Raw genomic sequence first — 20,771 nt, forward strand, 5'->3', positions numbered from 1 at the left:
TCTCAGCTAACTGTCAATGTCCTCGCATGCTGGGCCATGATTTTCTTTATTTAACCTCCATCAATAAATTAATATATTAAGCACAAATATAAATACGAATTTTATTTCACTGACAGAGACATAAAACCCAGCGGTAACTATGGTATCAATACGAGCGCGCATGCTCAGTACTGCCTTTGTGTGGCTGACTGCAGAGCCAACTAGCTAGGTAGCAGCAACGGCTAGCCTCAAACATTTAGACGACACAGAGGTAGCTAGCAGGTTAGCAGTGCAGCTAATCATGGTGAATGTAAAGAAGCGGAAAGGTCGGGTCGTGATTGACTCTGACTCCGAAGACAGTGCTAGCGACGATAATTTAGATCAGGTAGGTGCGCACCTTTTTAGATTTAGTTACGGATTGCTTATTAAGTTGTCAACAGTTTGAGGTGAAGCTAATGTATGCTAACTGCGCTGTGTTTGGCCTCGCTTGAACAAGCTGAGAGTGGGCCCATCTTATTTACAATAAGATCATATCTTCCTTTCTCAGTAAACACACATTCCTACAATCAAATAAATTGCCAGGTTTTCTCGTATGTTTATGTAAGGTATTCAGGACCGAGAAAAGTGTTTCAGGTCGTACAGAAAACATTACCTTAGCATCAGCCAGCTAAGTTGTGCTAACGTTAAGGTTAATGTTACATTCCGAGAGATGCACTCAACGCTAGCACTCATGCAGTATTATGTTGCCACCAAAACGCCGCGCCATTGGCCTTTTACTGGTTTCGAGTTGTAAGCTGCTTGACTACGGCCGTACACGGTTGGGGAATTTGATTGTTAGCTTTCAGACTAAACGAAAACGGGACATGTTTGCACAGACTGAAGCCGTACTGGAGTAGCACTTGATTTAGCTACAAGAACCTTATCTCCTGAATGACGTCATGGGCGCAGAGCTGAAGTTCTATTTCAGTGTTGTTGTCAAACACGCGCTGGCAAGCTTACTTACTCTAGCGTGTCAGTCTGAAGAGCTGTAGAGGACTACTGCTTCAATAACTTTGATCACCATTACTTGACAGTACAGTACCCATTAGTTGATGTTCAGAGACAGCCCAGACACAGATAGTGAAAACCAAATGTCCAGAAGAGTTGAGAGAAGTTTAGTCAGCCTTATTTCCTTGGTTGCTTAAATCAGCAATAGGTGTTTTGTGTAGAAGAGTTGGTCAGTGTTTTGAGATCACCTTGATGAAGACAGCTATGCAGATCAAATGTTGCCAGTAGTGTAGTATGTTTACATTTAACTTTGTCTCTCCCAGTATTGATGATAATACCTCAACTCTGCAGATACAGAACACCTATCTGACCACCTCAATGTGTGGAACTCATTGGAATATTTTGTATAACATAAGGTAACAGGAGGTCAGGGATTTCTGTGGCACTAAAAACTGAATGAACAGCCTGCTGTGATTGATGGTAGAAACACTGAATTCTATAATGACACAGGCAGAGAAATAATTAAATGTGAATAGGTCACATCAGTATCAGCACCAATGTGATCCAGTGCACTGTATCGGTGAATCCCTACTCTGAGGCCATCTCTATTTCAGCTTTTCCACGTTGTTAGAGCAGAAAAAGTTCTGCATAAATCCAGCTGAGACAAATTGCTGCTCACACCTGCCATCAGAATGTGTTTTGATGACCACTTGTGACTGGATTTTGCTTCCTTACTCACATGTTATTTTACCTGTGGGAAACTGACCGCTGCTGGACAAAAATACACATTTGGTCCTGCCCACTCAGCTAGTCAGTAAGCTTTCAAACCCTTGCCTTGGCAAATCATCTGTGTTTGGGACGTTTGTCCTGCTATATGCATATTACAAAGCTGACCAGTCAATCCTTAAATATTATCTGGGGTTACCTTCACTCTATATATGCGGCCATATGCATCTCACCTCTGAATGTGGCTTGAAAAATTGGATCCCAATGCATCCTCCATGCGGCTTGGGTTTAATTACACCCGTATTTAGAGATGTCCACTCTGGATTGGATCATCCAAGACACATTTTATTGCCAAGTCTGAGCAGGGCTACACTCGCAGGAGGCATTTTCCTATGATTTTTGTTCCCATGTTTATTATTTTACTGGGTGTTTTTTCTGAACCACATCCCTGCGTTCTTATTTTCAGGAGCTCTTGTCTTTGGCAAAAAGGAAGAGGGTCGATTCGGGTGAGCAGGAAGAGCCGGTTAGCAAACCTGCAGCTTCTACAGACTCTGAGACATCCGATAGTGATGATGAGGTATGACAGTCTTAGTATTTGCTCTGAAAGACTTCACTTTTCAGTTTGGGACATAACAAAATGTGAACATGTGAGAGTTCTTATGTTGTTATCAAGCACTTTAAAGTTTACCAGAAATACTTACTCACTAAAAGAATAGACCGCTATTCTTTGTCAGTTACAGATATTTGATAACCAAAACTGATTTTTTTCTTTTTTTTTTTCTTTTACTCCTTTGTCTAGTGGACTGTGGGTGGCACCAAAGGCAAAAAGAAGGTTAAGCAAGGTAAAGGGTCTGAAAAGAAGAACGCTACTAAGAAGAAGGTTAATAAAGCAACGGCGTCTGGCAGCTCAGATGGAGACAGCTCAGCTGAGAGCTCTGCACCAGAGGAGGGTAGGTCTTCAGTGTTCATGGGGAAAATATGCTCTATGCTCTACAAATAAGGCTTACTTCATTTCTTCTCATTTCATCTTAAACTTCTCCAAAGAGCCATGCATTGGTTACCTTAAGGAAACCACAATCGTTTCAGTAACCATATATGATAAAAGTTGAGGAACTTGTTCTACAGATGTCAACTAACAGCCCAGTTTCACACAACAAACTGACGCACCTCTCCTCAGGTTAATGGCATCTTACATAAAGTGCAAAGCAGAATGGCGAGACATATTCTGAAATGTAGATTACATATCACCAGGGTGCCACAGGTACTTCAGGCGACTGGGATTAGATGACTCACTCACTCATCCCCTTTATCCCAGCTCGCACACAGTGTAGCATCTAAGCTGTTGTTTGTTTATTTGTGTTACACTGGATCCACATGGTTATGGAAAACCTGGACATGTCTCCAGGGAAAAGTTGTGGAAATCTCGTCAAAATCCAATATCCAAGATGATTACGATAAGTGTGGCAAGAAAAAGTGGCCTGCATCACAGCATCTCTTTAATTGCTTTCATTTATTTTAAAGTAAATAAACTGGATAACATAAGTAGCTCTGAGACTAATATTTAAATCACCCTTGTACTTTATATTGGTCTTATCAGATTAGTCATGTTAAAAAAAGTTATTATTGCCACTTTGTGAAATTTAGGGATCATAACCATCACAAGTAGCTGTTAGGCTACCTTCATTTTAAAAGCAGTTTATGTCACTTCCATTTCAGTCACTTGTTAAAATGCATGTCTCACTGCCAAAAGTTGTACATAAAATCTTTTAGGAGACATATGAAAATTGGTCTAGACAGAGCACAATGGGGTAAAATAAAGGAGTAGAATTTTGTCTGGCTTAATGTAGCCAATACTGATCAGGACATCCCTACCCTGTAGTGTCGTGTTTGTGTCTCTGTACTCTGGATGAGAACTGAAGTCAGCTGAATGATCACTGTTTGTGCCACTGAATTGCTCTTCATCAGGTGAGGTGTCTGATTCAGAGAGCAACAGTTCGTCCTCCAGCTCCGACTCGGACTCCTCTGAGGACGAGGTGTTCAGGGACGGGTATGACGACGACTTGATGGGAGACGCGGAGGACAGAGCTCGGCTGGAGCAGATGACAGAGAAGGAGCGAGAGCAAGAGCTGTTCAACAGGATTGAGAAGCGAGAGGTGCTAAAGAGACGGTGAGTGGTGATGATGTGAGAGAGGAGCGGCAATAATCTTGCTGTAGAACACATGAAGAGATGTGGACAGATAAATGGAACAAAAGCATAAAAAACAATCAGTGGAATGTCACAAGGAGACATTTTGAAAGAATGTTGAATTTATTTTAAAAGAACCACTGGTGTTGCCTTTTCTCAAATTTCCCTCATTTCTCAACAACATACTTTCAATAAAAATGAGAAAACATTCATGCATAAGGCAGAGGCTGGCATTTTAACATTGCTGAGTGCGTCTGTTTATTTATTCAAGCCTATGTTTGTTTTGACAGTTTTGAAATTAAGAAGAAGCTGAAGACTGCAAAGAAGAAGGAGAAAGAGGAGAAGAAAAAGAAGCAGGAGGAAGAGCAAGAAAAAAGGAAGCTATCTCAGGTTCCAGACACACAAGTGGTGAGTCCAGTTTCAGAGACATTTTAAACAATATTGAGTGTTTCCCACAGGATTTTGTGAGACTGTGGTGTGGATCTCGAATCTAAAATGTCAGTAAAGTAAATAATATTCTTGACATCAAAATACTGAGTGAAGTTTTGAAAGAATGAAGAACACAGACATCAGTCAGTATCAGTCCTTCCTCCTGTCCTCTGTCCTCCTCCCTCTGCTGCTGGTGTGATTCACTGCCTGCAGGTGCCGCTTGTAGAGGGAGAAGGGGCTGGTTTGGAGCATCAGTCTGCCATCTCAGCCAGTAGTTTACAAGAATTTGCCAAATTTTAAGATTCAGACAGCATTTTAGCTTGTCTGTAACGATTCGCTATTAGCCTAACAAGCACGCTGTGGTTGTAACAACTGCAGACAAAGCGGGTGGAAATATCTCTTTTCTACTTTTTCCTACCGTTACCTTCACTTTACCTGGTTCACTGTCTCCACCGCAGCCTCTCTACTCTGCTGTCTGCTCTGTGTGTGTGTGTGTGTGTGTGTGTGTGTGTGTGTGTGTGTGTGTGTGTGTGTGTGAGCGTGAGCGTGTACAGCAGGGAGGGGAGAGGGGCTGACTGACTGGGAGTGAGAGATGCTTTGCTGAAACAATGGTGCAAAACACAATGTTAGAGATCTTTTATGTTATGAGAAGTGTAAAAATATTCTAAATTTTATTCTAAAATTCTAGTACACAATTGCCTCTGCACAAAACTATTTTGTCAGTATTTTGGGTGATGTCTCACAATGCCTTTTTTTTTTTTATAGATTTTTTTTGTGTGTCTATTTCTGAGTATTGATTGCATTGTTCTTGCTTTTTCTTTTCTTATTGAATCAACATTAAAGTTAGGCTGATGTAGTGGCAGCATTACACCTTTTCTTTATCCTGTGTTTGTCTTTGTGTGTGATTGTAATTTCCACCCTTCTCCAGGTCATGTCACACAACAAAGAGAGACGATCCAAACGTGATGAAAAACTTGACAAAAAGTCCCAGGCCATGGAAGAACTCAAAGCTGAACGCGAGAAGAAGAAAAACAAAACAGGTTGGTGTGATTTTACTTTTACATTGTGACGTGATTGTTTCAGTCGGTTCCAAAAAGCTGACATTTCATCTCTTTGGTGAGCAGCGGAGCTGCTGGCCAAACGCCAGCCCCTGAAGACGAGCGAGGTTTACTCTGATGATGAGGAGGAAGAGGAGGAAGACGATGACAAGTCATCAGTCAAAAGTGATCGGAGTTCGCGATCATCGTCTTATGATGATGACGAGTAAGTTTTCTTCTGCTCCTAGTGTTTTACAAGACCACACTTTCCTCTTGATTTCAAGTAACGTCGTCTTGACTGTGTTCTGCTAACAGAAAAGAAGAAACTCCCCCGAAGTCGCAGCCTGTTTCTCTACCAGATGAGCTCAACAGGGTCCGCCTGTCCAGACACAAGCTGGAGCGCTGGTGCCACATGCCTTTCTTTGCTAAGACTGTGACTGGCTGCTTTGTGAGGATAGGGATTGGGAACAGTAGCAGTAAACCAGTTTATAGGGTAAGCTTGGCTTCTAGGTAACGTTTCTTATACGGTGTTCAATATTGGACAGCGATTTGCTCTTGTATGATGGTGTTAGTGAAGGTCTCTTTAGAAATAGATTTAGTCAAATAAAGGCTGGTGAGCTTCGATTTAATTTACTCCTCTTGTTTAAAGGTTGCTGAAATTGTTGATGTGGTGGAGACGGCGAAGGTTTACCAACTTGGATCAACACGAACAAACAAAGGATTACAATTAAGGTAGGTATACAATTATAGATACTTTATCCATATTAAATTAGGTAATCAAGAACCAGTTAACGGACCTTCTCTTCCATTGTCCCTGCTTACCTTTGATTGTATTTCTTCCTCAGGCATGGAGGTGACACGCGGGTGTTCAGGCTCGAGTTTGTATCGAATCAGGAATTTACTGAAAGCGAGTTTATGAAGTGGAAAGAGGCGGTAAGTGTTGTGTTATCTGTATAAATGTCAGCTGTAACATCAATTTAAATAGGAACTTGAATTTCTTCAAGAGACACATGAGGAGCCGTCTGTTCAGGCTGTGAAGTAACATAGTACAAGTTCAAGTTTTGTGTGTTTATTTTTTTTCCTTTCCAGATGATGGTTGCTGGAATGCAAGTACCAACTCTTGACGAAATCACCAAAAAGGAGCAGTCCATCAAAGAAGCTCTGAACTATAAGTTCAACGACAAGGACATAGAGGATGTAAATCTGTTTCTCTTTATGCTAATTAATTTCTCTGGCCTCATGCATTATGCAGTGGAACAAAACCTTTTTTTTTGTCTGTACTTCCTGCAGATTGTTAAAGAGAAGGACAGATTCCGAAAAGCGCCACCAAATTATGCCATGAAGAAAACGCAGTTACTCAAAGATAAGGTAAAGGAAAATAACAGTTTTTGTACCACCTCGAAAAATGATATATAGAAGATGTAGTTTGTTCATAATGATCTTTGCAACCTTTTTAAATGCTAAATGTCAAGCCTGGTAACTGATACATCCAAATAAATTATGAACAATTATACCAACCACCCAAAGTTTAACATGCAACTGTCGTAGAGGATGTGTAGTGATTCTAAGTCTGTCATCAGTGTGTGGCTATCAGGCTCACACTTAGTCATTTTCATGTTTTGATTAAAGGCCATGGCAGAAGAGAGTGGAGATGGTGACAAAGCGAAAGTGATCCAGGATGAGCTGAATGAGCTTGAGGAAAGGGCAGAAGCACTTGACAGACAGAGGACCAAGAACATCTCTGCCATCAGGTACATAAGCTACAGTTCTAAATATTTTTTAAATCTCTCTGCAGGTACTAATTTTAATAAAACAGGGGATAGAGTTCCTAGCTTCAGATACAAGACAGTTTGTTTTAATTGGGCAGTTGAAATTCTTGTAAACTACTGAAAAAATGTTTTCTATCAGCAATGGTGTGTTTCTTCCTTTCATTGGTTGAAAAAACGTTACAGGTTGCTGGGAAGGAAATTTCAACTTTTGTCTCCCTCTTCTGGCAGTTAGAGTAATTACCCAAACACTGTGACCCATGCTTATGATGTATGCCTACAGGTGAGCTCGCCCCAGGCTCGTGGTCAGAAATAGTTACAAAAATACAGAGACATTTCCAAGACAATAATCCATTATTTAGGTAGAGTAAATGTAATGGCTACATAGCCTACTCCAAATATTTTACAAATACTGACCTGTCAAAGAGCAGTAACGTGACATCTGTGCCCTCAGTCCCTTCTCTTCTTTCAGCGCTGTCCAATGAGGAAAAGCTACACCAATGGTTATCCGTGTTTGTCCTTTCTTTTTTGACAGTAATCCTTCCTCTGAATGCAGAGGTTCTTTTATCTGGAACATCAGAAACTTTTCTTGGAAGCTTGTTTTCCACCATGAGCTCTGCCATACTCCTATTAGCTGTAGCCTACTCCATCGCTATTGCTGGGTGACGTAAAATGCATCACTACCGGTGCGCCAGCGCGGGAATGTTGCCACAGACACCAGATTTAAAAACTCGAGTATACTGTAAAATACAGAGATTTACCTGGCAGTGATAGGCAGTGATTAATCAGCATTGTGTGAGCTCATTTGGCAAGGGCTTGAATGTAACGGACATTCATTTATATGTAAAAGTCCCGCACTCCAGCTTCAAAATTAGGTCCCATATTCAAATAATACAATACAAAGAACATGGGATAGAAATATACCTGCGGATTGGTTCATGTCATATTTTTAAATGCTCCTTGATAAAAATTAGTCTTTGTTTTGGAGCTGATTTTGTTTTTAGACAGAATTTTTTTTTGACTCTTAAAATCTTTTTATCATCCAGCTACATCAATCAGAGGAACAGAAGCTGGAACATCGTTGAATCTGAGAAAGCTCTTGTGGTAAGTGTCCAACTCCTGAAACACCCCCTTCATACATATGCTTGTTTGACTGTAATGATTTTTATTATTAAGGCTGTGATAATGAAAAATTAGTAGGAATTGCTAAATTATTGATTATTGTACATATTGGCGCTTTAATGATTTTAAATAAAAACTGGTTTTAAATATAAGATGTGAACATGGAAGTGCTTGAAAATTAATTTGTTGTAAACATCCATGTTGAACCCTGTTCACATCCTGTTGTTCCTGTTTGCACTGAAAGGGTAAGTACAACAAAGGTGTTACTGAAGGTTAGGAAGGGAAGGTTCCATCTTTACATATTGATTGTGTTTTCTGAAACCACTAGTGTCTTTTTAAGCTTTTAAAAATGGTATATTAACATTCTCACCAACATCTTAAAATGTTGCCTCACTTCAGATGTTTTCCTAATGTGGCAGCACTCCAGTGTGACATTGCTCTCACAGCAGTGTATGTGAGGAGACAAGAGTTCTGTGTGTTTTACAGGAACATAAGCACCTGAATGTTCCCATAACATAGTTCTAGCACACCACTAAATCTCACCTGTTGCATTTATAGGAAAACATTTATTTTACCTATTGATTTTACTGCAGTTTTGATCCTTATAAATCAGTCAGTGGTCCAAGCTATACTGCTGTTAAAATAACCAAATGTTTATTTTCTTATTTATTTTCTCACAGGCTGAAGGACAAAATGCCAAAAATCAACAAATGGACCCTTTCACAAGAAGACAGTGCAAACCCACCATGGTGTCTAATGTAAGATTTCTATAATTATTTCACACAACATTTTCTATATGTATAATGTAATAAACACTGCTGAATCTAATTTAGTTAATCTGTCAACCTGTTCATTTTGGTTCTGCAGGCCAGAGACCCGTCAGTCCATGCAGCTATTCTTGCTCACCTGAACCAGAAGTACGGCTCTGGGTCAGCAGCAGATCCTTCTAGCGCAGAGAAGAACCAACTGGTAAGCAGAGCAAGCACTAAGAGACACTCCCAGTGCTTTCACATAAAAGATGTTTGGAGAGTGAACTCTGAGTTGTTCACTTCTTTCACATGGTTGGTGAGGTGCAAACAATGCCAAAATCCTGGTTGTAGTCCTGTTCCAAGCAACATATCATGCAAACAGGAAACTGCGTGCTTGTTGCACTATTGCTGTGCTGTTGCTCCTGCTGTGTCATTTTTTGTTTGTTTTTATCTGCTTTTGAGTCATCAGAGCCGCAGTCGCCACTATAGTACTTTATGGCTTGAAGGACAACAAGACATTTTAAGGCCTCAGCAGATATTATGTCAAACTTTAATATCAATGATTATGTGCTTATAATGTGTTTTTAACAGAGAAAAAAATCAAAAAAATCTGAATGATGAAAAGTAAAGGGAATGTGCGAATGCCAAGCAGAAAATAACTTGCAGAAGGAAATATTCTGTTATTTAAAGTATCTACATTTCTAATTTTTCCTGTTATAGGGTCAAGTAAACCCAAAAGACAAAGATGTCCCCAAGCCAACCACTGACCTCTCAGAAGACTTGTTTAAAGTTCACGATTTTGATGTTAAGATTGACCTACAGGTTCCCAATGCAGGTGAGATGATTTTCCCAATGCTTTATTTTACTCGCTCAGCCTGGATGTATATTTTACTTGGCTGGAGTACAAAGGTGGTTGTTGACACACAGCACTTTAGAAACAAGACGTATTAATATTGCTCTTGTGTTCTTCAGAGGCAAAGTCTCTGTCTGTAAGCTCCAACGCACTGCCAGTGAAGGACGGTGCCCCCCGCAGGTCCCTCAACCTGGAAGACTACAAGAAGAGGAGGGGGCTGATCTGATGTGGCCAGTCCATCATTCAGACACCACATTGCATGTGTAATTGGCTGTGCAGAAGAGAGTATGTGTGAGTGAGTGAGTGAGAGTGTGTGTGTGTGTGTGTGTGTGTGTGTGAGAGAGAGAGACTCCCAGAGGATGTGTGTTTGACTGTTGATACAACGGACCGTTTATCCAAACACAGAGGAAATACTGATTGAGCAAAAACATTTTTCTCAAAGGATCTCTCTAGGAAGAAACTTGTCCAGATATTTGTTGTTTTGTTATTTTTGCATTATCACACACAAACTCGTATATGGAGTTGTGTTTTTTTAATGTATTTAACTTCTCTCCCCCCTCTTTTGGATCTTCTGGAGTCCACTCCTTTTTTGTCTTTTTTTTTTATTTTTTCTGAAAGGACGCAGCGCTTGTGGATTACTTTGAACAAGGACACTATCTTAGAAGACTTAGATTGTTGAGGCATAGGCTGGATATGTAATGGAGCTGACCAGCCTGTCCTCACCAACAATGAATTACTGTTGTTAACCCCCCCCCCAAAAAACATGTGTGATCATCTGCCCTTGCAGTCCATCCTGAATTTTAACAGCCTCGTGGTTTTTTGTGGAGTGTAGATGATCACCATCTCGGACTTCGGAGACGTCGGCCCTCCGTGACAAATGGGAAAAGTTCAGTACATGTCTACTGGACATTTATCACTTTTTAAGTCTTTGAAACAACCTGATTTAAGAGGAACCATTTTCTATGGCTGGCCTGGTTATAAAAGTGTTCATCTTCATTTCTGTTATCTCTTGGTTGGTTGTTCATGGGATAACTCCCCTGCCCTTAACTCCCAGAGCAGATTCTATGTGTTATTGATTGTGTCCATAGTCAGTTCCTTTATTGATGTGGCATGCCATGTAAATATGCATTCTGGAGTGGGTGCAGGAAAAATAAAGAGGCACTGTTTCATAACTTCTGTGTCAGTTTGTCTCTTTTCTAATCTAAAGGTGAGACAAAGGCAACACAAATCACCTGTCGAGGTTATTTTAGCTTTTTAAGATGGAAGCATGGAATTTCATTAACCAGACTGAAATTAATTTAATTTAACTCCTGTTAGTGTAATTAATTTGTGTATGTTTCTGTTTAAATTTAGGATTTAAGTCAAGTTTAAGTGTACTTCACTACAGTTAACATAGCATCTATTATTACACTGCAAAGTTTTCACAAGCATCAGATATTGGATGGTTGGAGACATTTGCATTATTAGTGAAGCAAAGGAAGTGCTCTCGCTTTATTTTATTTTTATTTTGAAATTATCAAATTTTCCACGGAAAACAATGTAGCTTGAACTTTTAAAGAGGCTACTTTATTCCTATTCATAACCTCATCCTATCCTATTCATTACTCTTGATAAGAAAAGTGAAATGTCTCTCTTGCCAATTGGTGAACAAAGAGACAAAACTGCACTAAATATTAAATCAGCTTTGTTTACTATTGCTTATATTTATATTAATATATTCATGTTCATATACACACACACAAAGGAGGTGGGTGATGCGCATTGGAAACCCCATTGGTAAATTTTTGATCAGGCTTTTCTGAAGTCGCTCTGTTGTGGGGTCCTTGCTTACAGCGCTTCCTGGTCCACGTATTGAGAAGATCACTAATATCCTCTTTGACAGATAATGACATTTGACCGTGTTTGTCCTAACGGTATTTGTCTTTCATGTTCACCAGTTAAACCCCGGCGGTAGCCAGATGACCTGAGACATTTTGACATTTGGACGTCGTTTCAAACGGTACGTTCAAGGCTTTCCATTAGTAGCCAGCTAGCCTGTTAGCTTTAGCATTGATGGAGTTTATCTTGAACTGTGCTGTGTTTATACTAGTTTTATCATAACGTAAGCCCAGCTGCAGATGACTCCTGTAATAACTATTTTATGCCCATGCATCTGTACCCGAAACAATGCAGTGTCGTTATAATAGCTAACTAGCTAGCTTTGATTCTGTTGAGTTATTGAGCTAGCAAGCTAGCTGTGCAGAAATTGTGCATTTATTAGGGAGTTTCAGTCCTGAGTCAGGTCTCTCAGGCTGCTTACAAAGCCTGCAAGAACTTTAGCTATGGTCCTAACGTAATGTTAACCTTAACTATCTGTCACTTGCTGTTGTCATCCTGTTTGTTTAAAAGGGATACACTGCCCATTTTGGATGATATCTAACTCTTGCTCCTACATGGTGCAACATACTGTAAGTCGCTTTGGAGAAAAACGTCTGACAAGTTAATGTAATGTAAAAATAGATGCATGTAGAATAGATATGAAGGAGGATGACGCAGATTGGCAAATGGCACGTTTCCCTGATGTTCCAGATATTTGTGTTAAATGCATGGACGAAAAAGGTTTATTAATACATCATTAACGGGAATGTCCAAGGCTACAGCCATTGAAAGATGGTTAAATGTTTAACCCATGTAATTGGTAAAGGAGTTCCGTTTTGAACCAGACTGTGTGTACTGTAAATCTACACTGAAAATGATGTTGTTACTTTGCAGCAATCATGACTCACAGACTTTAAATGGACATACCTTCAATGGAAGTGGAAGTTGTGTATAGATTGTTTTGGAGATATTGATTATAGCCTTTATTTATTCAGGGTAGTTTCACTGATCACACTCACTGCCCGGTACAACCACAGTCTGATCTGGGGTTTAAGGGCCTTGCTCAAGGGCACCTCAGTGGTGGTAATGAGTGAGGGGCAAGTGCTACTCTTTCGATTTCCCTGCCCAGATTTATCCTGCTAGTCTGGGGATTGAATTGGCGACCTTTTGGTCACCACTGCCCTTAGTTATGTTGTTAAAGGGAAAGAAAAGAACTTGTTTGTGGAGCCTTTATATACTTTTTTTTCACTTTCAAATTATTTTGAAATTGTTAATTGTTTGTATGTTAAAACTCAAATAAAAACATTATCTCTCAATTAAACCTTAGCATGTTTGAATTTGTTAAGGATGGGACTCGCAAAAAGGGCCATTTCATCCTCAAACTGTTATGTTTCTGCCATTAGGATACAAAATGTCTTGGTTTGCTGACTTGGCTGGGAAAGCTGAAGACTTCCTGAATAAAGTGGACCAGGGAGCTGCCACTGCTCTGACCAAAAACCAGGCAAGAACATCCTCCTTTTCGTCATCCTATGGAGGAGAATCAACTGTTAAACCTGAATACGACACTTCAGGGTACAAGACCGATGCAGCTGTAACACATCATGCTTATTCCTCTGATGATGCACCGAGCCACATCTCTACAGCAGCTGGTAACATCAAGAGATCCAGTGCAACCCTGCTTGCTGGTACTGCCAACATGGCCAGTATTCCCTCTGGTTCTGGCAGCAGTGCCCCCAACTCTGCTAAGACCTCGTCTAGCTTTGTGAGGCCCAAAAAGAGCGAGCAGGATGTGGATGATGACATGCTCTTTGACTTTCTGAACAGCTCGGACCCTCCAGTCAGCAGCAGGAGGGATTCAAGAAGAGAACTTGTGAAAGTAGCAGTTCCGGTTACTGAGGCCCAAAACCCAACACCTCCTCCTTTCACTACTCCTTATAGCATCCCCTCAGCCCCGTCGACTCCCCCCTCAACCCGGGGTGTATCCAGGGCCTCAAGCATGAGCTCGCTGTCTGCTCACAGCATCAAAACATCAGAGGAGAACTCTAAAGAACAAAGCCAAGGTATGAATAATAACTAGTTGCCATTTTCATCATTCAGTCAGTGTTGGAAAAAGTGCCATGTTTCCTTATTCATAAAGGAGTAGAAATACCAAGATAGAATATTACTCTGGTAATAGTAATTCCTTAACTTATAAGATGACTTATAAGACAATGTCATTAAGTCAAATGACAGATTCTGAAATGAGAAGCATTGTCAATGATCTGTTTATACTGCCACTCTATTGTGATATTAATCTTGAAAGATGATATTTTGATAATATATCATTAATGTGTTGTTACTATTATTATTATTGTCCACCTGTAGATGAACAGCTGTACAACACAAAAGAGCCACAAAGGCAGCCATATTTTCTTGCCTTATTTACATAAATTGTATGTCCAAATTCTTTTCATCCATTTACATCTGAATGACATTTTTATGTGTTATCTCTTCACCCCCACCTGGCCACCACAGACACACCTGAGAGTTCAGACTCAGGCTTGGCTGTCCTTCAGGAGTCCAGCAGGCAAGAGCCTCCTCCTCCCACAGAGGAGCCACAGAGCCAGATCCTGTCCAGTCTGCGGCTGGAGAATCAGCTGCTGCGCAGTGAGGTGGCCTCCCTCAACCAGGAGATGGCTTCAGTCATCCAGAGAGCAAAAGACTTACAAGATGGTAAGAAATGAGACAAAACAGGAACAATGATGGCCTAGATTTCTGGACCTCTCCCACTGTATTGATTACGTGGTTTTCTACTCATGTAGAATTGAACCAGACCCGTCTACGTGCAGACAGATGGAACTCGGAGCAGTCTCAGACTGACCGGATGTTACGGGAACTTCGGTCACAGGTTGATGACCTAACAGAAGCCCTCTCTGCCAAAGACGGTCAACTTGCAGTCCTGAAAATCAGACTTGATGAAGCTGATCAGCTGCTGAAGTCCCGCAGTGCTGCATTAGATGAGGCACAGAAGGAAAAGTCAAGGTACACGCTTGTGACCACCTTTTGAAGTAGAGATCAGATTCAGCTTTTTGTGAATTGGTTTAGAAATTATTTTTCTTGTTTGGTTTTTAGAATTATGCAAAACCAAACAGAAGGGAGCAGCATGCAGTCCCAAGCTCTTGAAATGATACAGGAGAGGCTGCGAGAGGCTGAACTGGCCCTCAGGAGGGAACAGGACAACTACAGGCAGATGCAGGTGCACATGATGCCATTCAACTTCCTTTATATATGACTGTTAAGTCTAGACTGAACACATGGAAATGATTAGACTTCTTAATTCTCTGTTCTTGTGTAGAGTGAGTATGCTGGCCGCCTGTCCAAAGTGGAGTCTGAGAGGCAGACCCTTGCAGAGACGGTGACTGCATCAGAGCGGCGAGCTGCAGAGGAGAAGCTCAGGGTCGACGACTTACAACAGCAACTGAAAAGTGCCAAAGCTGCAGCTGAGACTGCCAAACAGGAGTTACAAGACTACAAGCACAAAGCTTCACGCATTCTACAAGTAAGACTTGCTGTCTTTTCCATACGTAGTGTCAGCATTTATTTAAACTGTTCCAGACAATCATTGTCTTCAAAGCAGGTTTTTTTTAGGCTTCTTTTGATAAGCTTAACCTGTTTTTGATACTGCTATAAATGGTCCTCTAGTCCAAAGAGAAGTTGATCAGCAGTCTGAAGGAGGGATCTGGTCTGGACACTCTGGACGGCAGTGGGGCCATGGCTCTGGAGCTGGAAGATCTGCGTCATGAGAAGGAACTGCAGAGGGAGGACATCCAAAAACTACAGGGGCAAGTGCACACACTTCGGACAGAAATACAGGTGAGGTGCTGTAAATGGCCGATAGTATCTTTAAATGTATCTGTCTGTATGATGTGAGGCGCTGTATACCTCCTGCAAAAGCAAATGTTTATGTTTTCTATCTAACTTTGTATACAGCTGCAACATCTCTGCAACATACGTTTTCCTCTCACAGGATTTGGAGAATCAGGCCCTGACGGAGGCAGAGACATGGCGGGAGCAGCAGGTGCAGTTAGAGGAGCAACAGGCCTTACAGAACAAAGCTAAGCAGGAGGTGGAGGCTGAGGTTGAGCGCTACAAACAGGTAAAGAGGAGTGATGATATAGAAAATGACAAACTGTCATGGATATATTTTTCTTGAAACCACATTCATCATTTTTATATGTCTGAACTCCTAATTTATGTGGGATGTTTTTGTATATATTTTTTTTATTCATAGGAGCTGCAGTACCTGGAGGAAGAGCACCATCGAGCCAAAACCACTCTGCAGAGCAGAATCAAGGAACGAGAAGATGAAATCCAAAAACTCAGGAACCAGGTCAGTCACTTTATAATTATACAGTGCATGTAAATAAAGAGCCCCCTTCCTGGGTCAGGGCTTGGCCAACATCTGCTTTGTGACAGAAAGAAGCTTGGTGTATGGGAAATGCTTCTAAATTTACCTATTTAACAAACAGTGTTGATGATCTACTAGGGGTGTAATGGTACACAACATTCACGGTTCGGTATGTACCTCGGTTTTAGGGTCACGGTTTGGTACGTTTTCAGTACAGCAAGGAAAAAAATTATGATGATGATGGAAAAAAAAAAAAAATTTTGTTTGACTGAGTATGGTCGCATATCTGCAGCGATAAACACTCCTATAGCATTAGTTATTAATTTGGCATGGTCTGAATACTTCTCAGTATGTGTTGTGTGTCTCCACAGACATACCTGTCGGCATACAGTTTGACACTCATTGTTGTCCATCGTAACTAACCGGGAAACTGTAATGCTCCCATACAGATGATCTAAATGTCATGGGAGGATCCTCCAGCTCTGGTCTCTCTTTTGTGTTTACCATTCGCATGCAACGACACTACATAAGCTTGACTAACCTGACTAACCAGGCTAAGCCGACTAGCACGCTACAGCTGATAGACAGCAACTGGTGCACTGCCAAAACGTTCCGGGTAAAACTTGCACTGTATTATTTCTGTTCCGCACGTGTGAGTAGTCGACATAAATAGACTATTTTGACAGTAATAGTTTGGTCACAGGGCGTACCAATCCAAGGAAGTTGCATACCGAATCCAACGTCCTGTACCGAACAGTTCGGGGCGAATACACGTACCGCTTACACCCCTATGATTTACTCTTCCAGTTGACCAACAAGACTCTGAGCAACAGCCAAACAGAGCTGGAGAATCGTCTCCACCAGCTGACCGAGACGCTGATCCAGAAGCAGACGATGCTGGAGGCTCTGGGCACAGAAAAAAGCTCCCTGGTCTTCCAGCTGGAGCGTCTGGAACAGCAGCTGAAGAATGCTCAGGGAGGACAGAGTGGAGGGCCAGCCATCAACATGAGCGGTGTAGAGGGACCAGGTAGGAGAAGTTTAGATGAGGGCCAAAGTGTTTTGTATTTTAAACACATGTGATTGTTAAGGGGCAGTGATGTGGATTTTCGGGGTAGTTTCATCAAAATGTAAAAAATTCTAACAGTGCTGTCATGAAACCACAATTTTGAATTTCAATGCAAACTTGATATTTAAATTTTCAATAATTCCATGAGGCCACAGCAAACAAGAAAGACCATCAAGCAAGATGGTTGGGCATGACTTTTCACTTGTCGAACACATTTAATGAAAAATCAACAATTACTGAGGGAATTCAGTGTTGAAATCAGTATTTTGCTGATTTTTTTTTATTTACCATGTTGGTACAGTTGACCCAGTTTCCTTGTTTGTTTGTTGTTTTTTTTCTGCCAAATTTTCGCATTTCTGTCTGTTTCAGGAATCACTTTTGATTTCCTGATCTGCTTAATGTACATGCGAAAACAATGGAATATACCAACACATACATTTAAAACTGGACACATGCTTTTGTTTTGTTTTTTCAAACATTGAGTCATTCTGTATTTTATTAGGCTTAATAGTTCATCAAATTTCATTCTGAGTCCATGATGTCTTCTTCTGTGTGTTGTATTTTCAGGGACACGACAAAGAAACACGCCAATCCTTTTCAGTGATCAAGACAGTCCAGGAATGTATGGCAAAGTACGCAAGGCAGCCAGCACCATTGACCGTTTCAGGTAACATTTCACAGGAGTGTCTTTTGTCCTCACTATAACTGTACTATAATTACACTGGTTTCCTGTGTGAGATATAAGTGATAAATGGGAAAATGGGAAATTCTGTCATTTCAGCATCAGACTGGGTATCTTCTTGAGGCGCTACCCTATGGCCAGAGTTTTCGTTATCCTGTACATGGTGAGTATTTGAAAAATGGTATGCCATTTTTCTATCTTGATGAACACTGGTTAATTAAAGAAATGAACAACATTTTGACTTCTTTTTACAGGCTGTACTGCACCTGTGGGTCATGATTGTTCTCCTGACTTACACGCCAGAAATGCACCATGGTCATCCTGATGGAAGATAAAAGGCTTGAATTTTAAAGTTGGGTGTTTAAAAGATGTTTGTTCTATGGACTTCAACATAAGGATGGAACAAGCTGCTAGAATATGGGCTCTGGGTCCTTACTCTCACTGTTTTGCACAGAAATGCTATGAATTAAAGACATTTCCTCTGACTTATTCTTTGTTTCAAACTGAATATTGATAGCTGACAGCTGCATTGAAGTTTAAAATAATTACAGAGTGATATATTGTATTGGTGGTCTGCTGAAAGGACATTAAATCAAACATGATCTCACATCTGTTCTTCTCATCATCGGCTTTCAGAGCTCTGTTCTCTTGAGAGATTGTATTTAACACTGTAAAAAAGAATCTTTTAATAAATGAGTTAGAAGAAACAACACTGCCTGGCACTTTTCTAATAGATTATCTGAGCCACAAAACAACATAAAGGGGAACTTAAATAAATTACCTCATCAGGGTTATCTCAACGTGGGTTTGGAGACTACTCATTTTCAGCCTATGTTACAAACTGGGGAGTTTGAAAGATATGTTTATCTGGTGTGGAGAGTCTGCCTACAGACTCATCCCCATCAGAGTCTGGTGGGAGAATGACCACCTGGTGACCTGGTGCAGTCAGCAACCACCTGGAGCTCAACGCTCTCAAGACAGTGGAGATGGTTGTGGATTACAGAAAGAGCCCACCCCCATCACCCTGTGTGACTCCCCAGTCGACATTGTGGAGTCCTTCCGCTTCCTGGGCACCATCATCACCCAGGACCTCACCAAGAAAGTCCAGCAGAGGATGTACTTCCTGCAGCAGCTGAAGAAATTCAACTTGCCAAAGACAATGATGGTGCACTTCTACACCGGCATCATCAAGTCCATCCTCACCTGCTCCATCACCATCTGGTACGCTGCTGCCGCTGCCAAGGACTGCAATGTATCATTTGCTATGCCGAGAAGGTGATTGGCTGCAATCTACCTTCCCTCCAGGACCTGTAGGCCTCCTGGAGTCTGAGGCGAGCAGGAAAGCTTGTGGCTGATCCCTCCCACCATGGACACAAACTGTTTCAGACATTCCCCTCCAGCAGGAGGTTGCGGCCCATCAGGACCAAAACCTCAAACTCCATCTGCAGCCGGCCTCATCAACCTTATTGTTTTGCACCAAAATACCAAAACAAATTTCTTGTATGTGTAAACCTACCTGGCAATAAAGCTGATTCTGATTCTGATTCTATTGGTTGCATTATGGGAAATGTAGAATCCATGTTTAGGTGCTTGACCCATAGTAGGGAGTAAACGTCAGGATATCTTGGCCTCTGCTGCTTTGATTTTTCTGATTCTTTACAAAAAAATCTGTTTCATTTGGGTCCCCCAACTTCATGGAAGCGTAATACTAAATTTCTTACATTGTGGGTAAAGTTTGTATCTAGAAAGTCATAATAATTCATATGTAACAGAACTTAAGACACTGAGCTGCCATAGCAGACATTTCTGACATATGGTTTCATGTAGTAAATATGTTAAAGTTTATGTTAAAACAGCAGAAGAGTGGACAGACTGAATAAGTGTATAAGAATCATGCAGTGGAGCAATCCCTAAGCATTTATCTAAGAAATATTAGTAAATTCATTGCTAATGCTTCTTTACTTTTACTAATTTAAAACCTTTTTCACAATTATTTACGATACAGTTCCACTATTAATATAATCATTTTCTTCAGCTTGCAGGTCAATTATATATTAGAGAATAATGCTTTTAAGTAGAGGTAAAGACCTTTGTGTAGGAACGGATGGAGAAATACTTTTTCTTTTTACAGTTATTATTAATATGAGGAAATATTTACACATATAAGAAGAAATATACTTACTCCATGCCTAACATTGGATATTTTTGCCAAATCTGTAATAATAAAAATGTTATAGCTCTTAAAATACATATACTATAAATATAACATTTGGGTTCAATGCGGCCTATTTATAAACTCTTAAAACTTTATAAACTCTTAAAACTACAGAGTGGTTTTTGTTAACTTGTACTCATTTTGAAATGCTATGAAACTAGGGGAAACTTTCAAAACTTTGGCTATACTGTATATACATATATTTAAAAAATGAGTTGGCTCTAGACTTGTTTTCCAAAGCCCCACTTTGAGTTCTTAATGAAGGCTCTCCTGTTGATCTTGTAAATTTCCAAGCATTCCAGTATCCATGTATGTGGCATTGAGTCGTAGGCTTTCTTGTAGTCAGTCCAGGCTGTGCACAGGTTGGTCTGCCTTGTCTTGCAGTCTCAAGTGACTGCTCTATCAACTAGTAACTGGTGCTTGGCTCCCCTGGTATTGCTACCAATTCCCTTTTCGACCTTGTCCATGTATTGAGACGTGCCTACTCTTCTTAGCTGCTATGATGCCCGACAGGAGCTTCCATGTTGTGCGGAGGCAGGTTATTGGCCGGTAGTTGGATGGAATAGTTCCCTTCTGGGGATCCTTCATGATCAGGACTGTCCGTCCTTGGGTTAACCATTCTGGGTCAGTACTTGGATCATTTGTGCTGCCAGGTGTTCATGGAGTGCAGTTAGTTTCTTCAGCCAGTAGGGCTCTTTCTTGGATGTCTGCCAATGTAATGGTTACTGGAT

The 20,771-nt window shown here is 40.8% G+C and overlaps 2 protein-coding genes across 2 annotated transcripts; both read left to right on the plus strand.

The window, feature by feature from the left end:
• The first annotated feature begins 134 nt into the window (after positions 1–134).
• rtf1 (RTF1 homolog, Paf1/RNA polymerase II complex component) lies at positions 135–11,005 on the plus strand. Its single transcript, XM_044167441.1, has 18 exons — positions 135–364; positions 2,159–2,269; positions 2,492–2,642; positions 3,658–3,859; positions 4,168–4,285; positions 5,235–5,346; positions 5,431–5,569; positions 5,659–5,836; positions 5,993–6,075; positions 6,189–6,276; positions 6,433–6,540; positions 6,634–6,711; positions 6,973–7,094; positions 8,156–8,213; positions 8,912–8,989; positions 9,099–9,200; positions 9,701–9,815; positions 9,953–11,005. Exons 1-18 carry the CDS (start codon positions 281–283, stop codon positions 10,057–10,059), a joined length of 2,034 nt encoding a protein of 677 aa, XP_044023376.1. The 5' UTR covers positions 135–280; the 3' UTR covers positions 10,060–11,005.
• Positions 11,006–11,631: 626 nt separating this feature from the next.
• golga5 (golgin A5) lies at positions 11,632–18,535 on the plus strand. Its single transcript, XM_044167440.1, has 13 exons — positions 11,632–11,832; positions 13,094–13,750; positions 14,205–14,402; positions 14,492–14,711; positions 14,802–14,925; positions 15,025–15,228; positions 15,372–15,542; positions 15,697–15,825; positions 15,961–16,059; positions 16,885–17,104; positions 17,711–17,810; positions 17,925–17,988; positions 18,080–18,535. The coding sequence occupies exons 2-13, from the start codon at positions 13,102–13,104 to the stop codon at positions 18,158–18,160; spliced, it is 2,259 nt and encodes a 752-aa protein (XP_044023375.1). The 5' UTR covers positions 11,632–11,832; positions 13,094–13,101; the 3' UTR covers positions 18,161–18,535.
• Positions 18,536–20,771: the final 2,236 nt, after the last annotated feature.

The sequence above is a fragment of the Siniperca chuatsi genome, linkage group LG15, assembly GCF_020085105.1.
Source record: "Siniperca chuatsi isolate FFG_IHB_CAS linkage group LG15, ASM2008510v1, whole genome shotgun sequence".
In the NCBI taxonomy this organism is placed as follows: Eukaryota; Metazoa; Chordata; class Actinopteri; order Centrarchiformes; family Sinipercidae; genus Siniperca; species Siniperca chuatsi.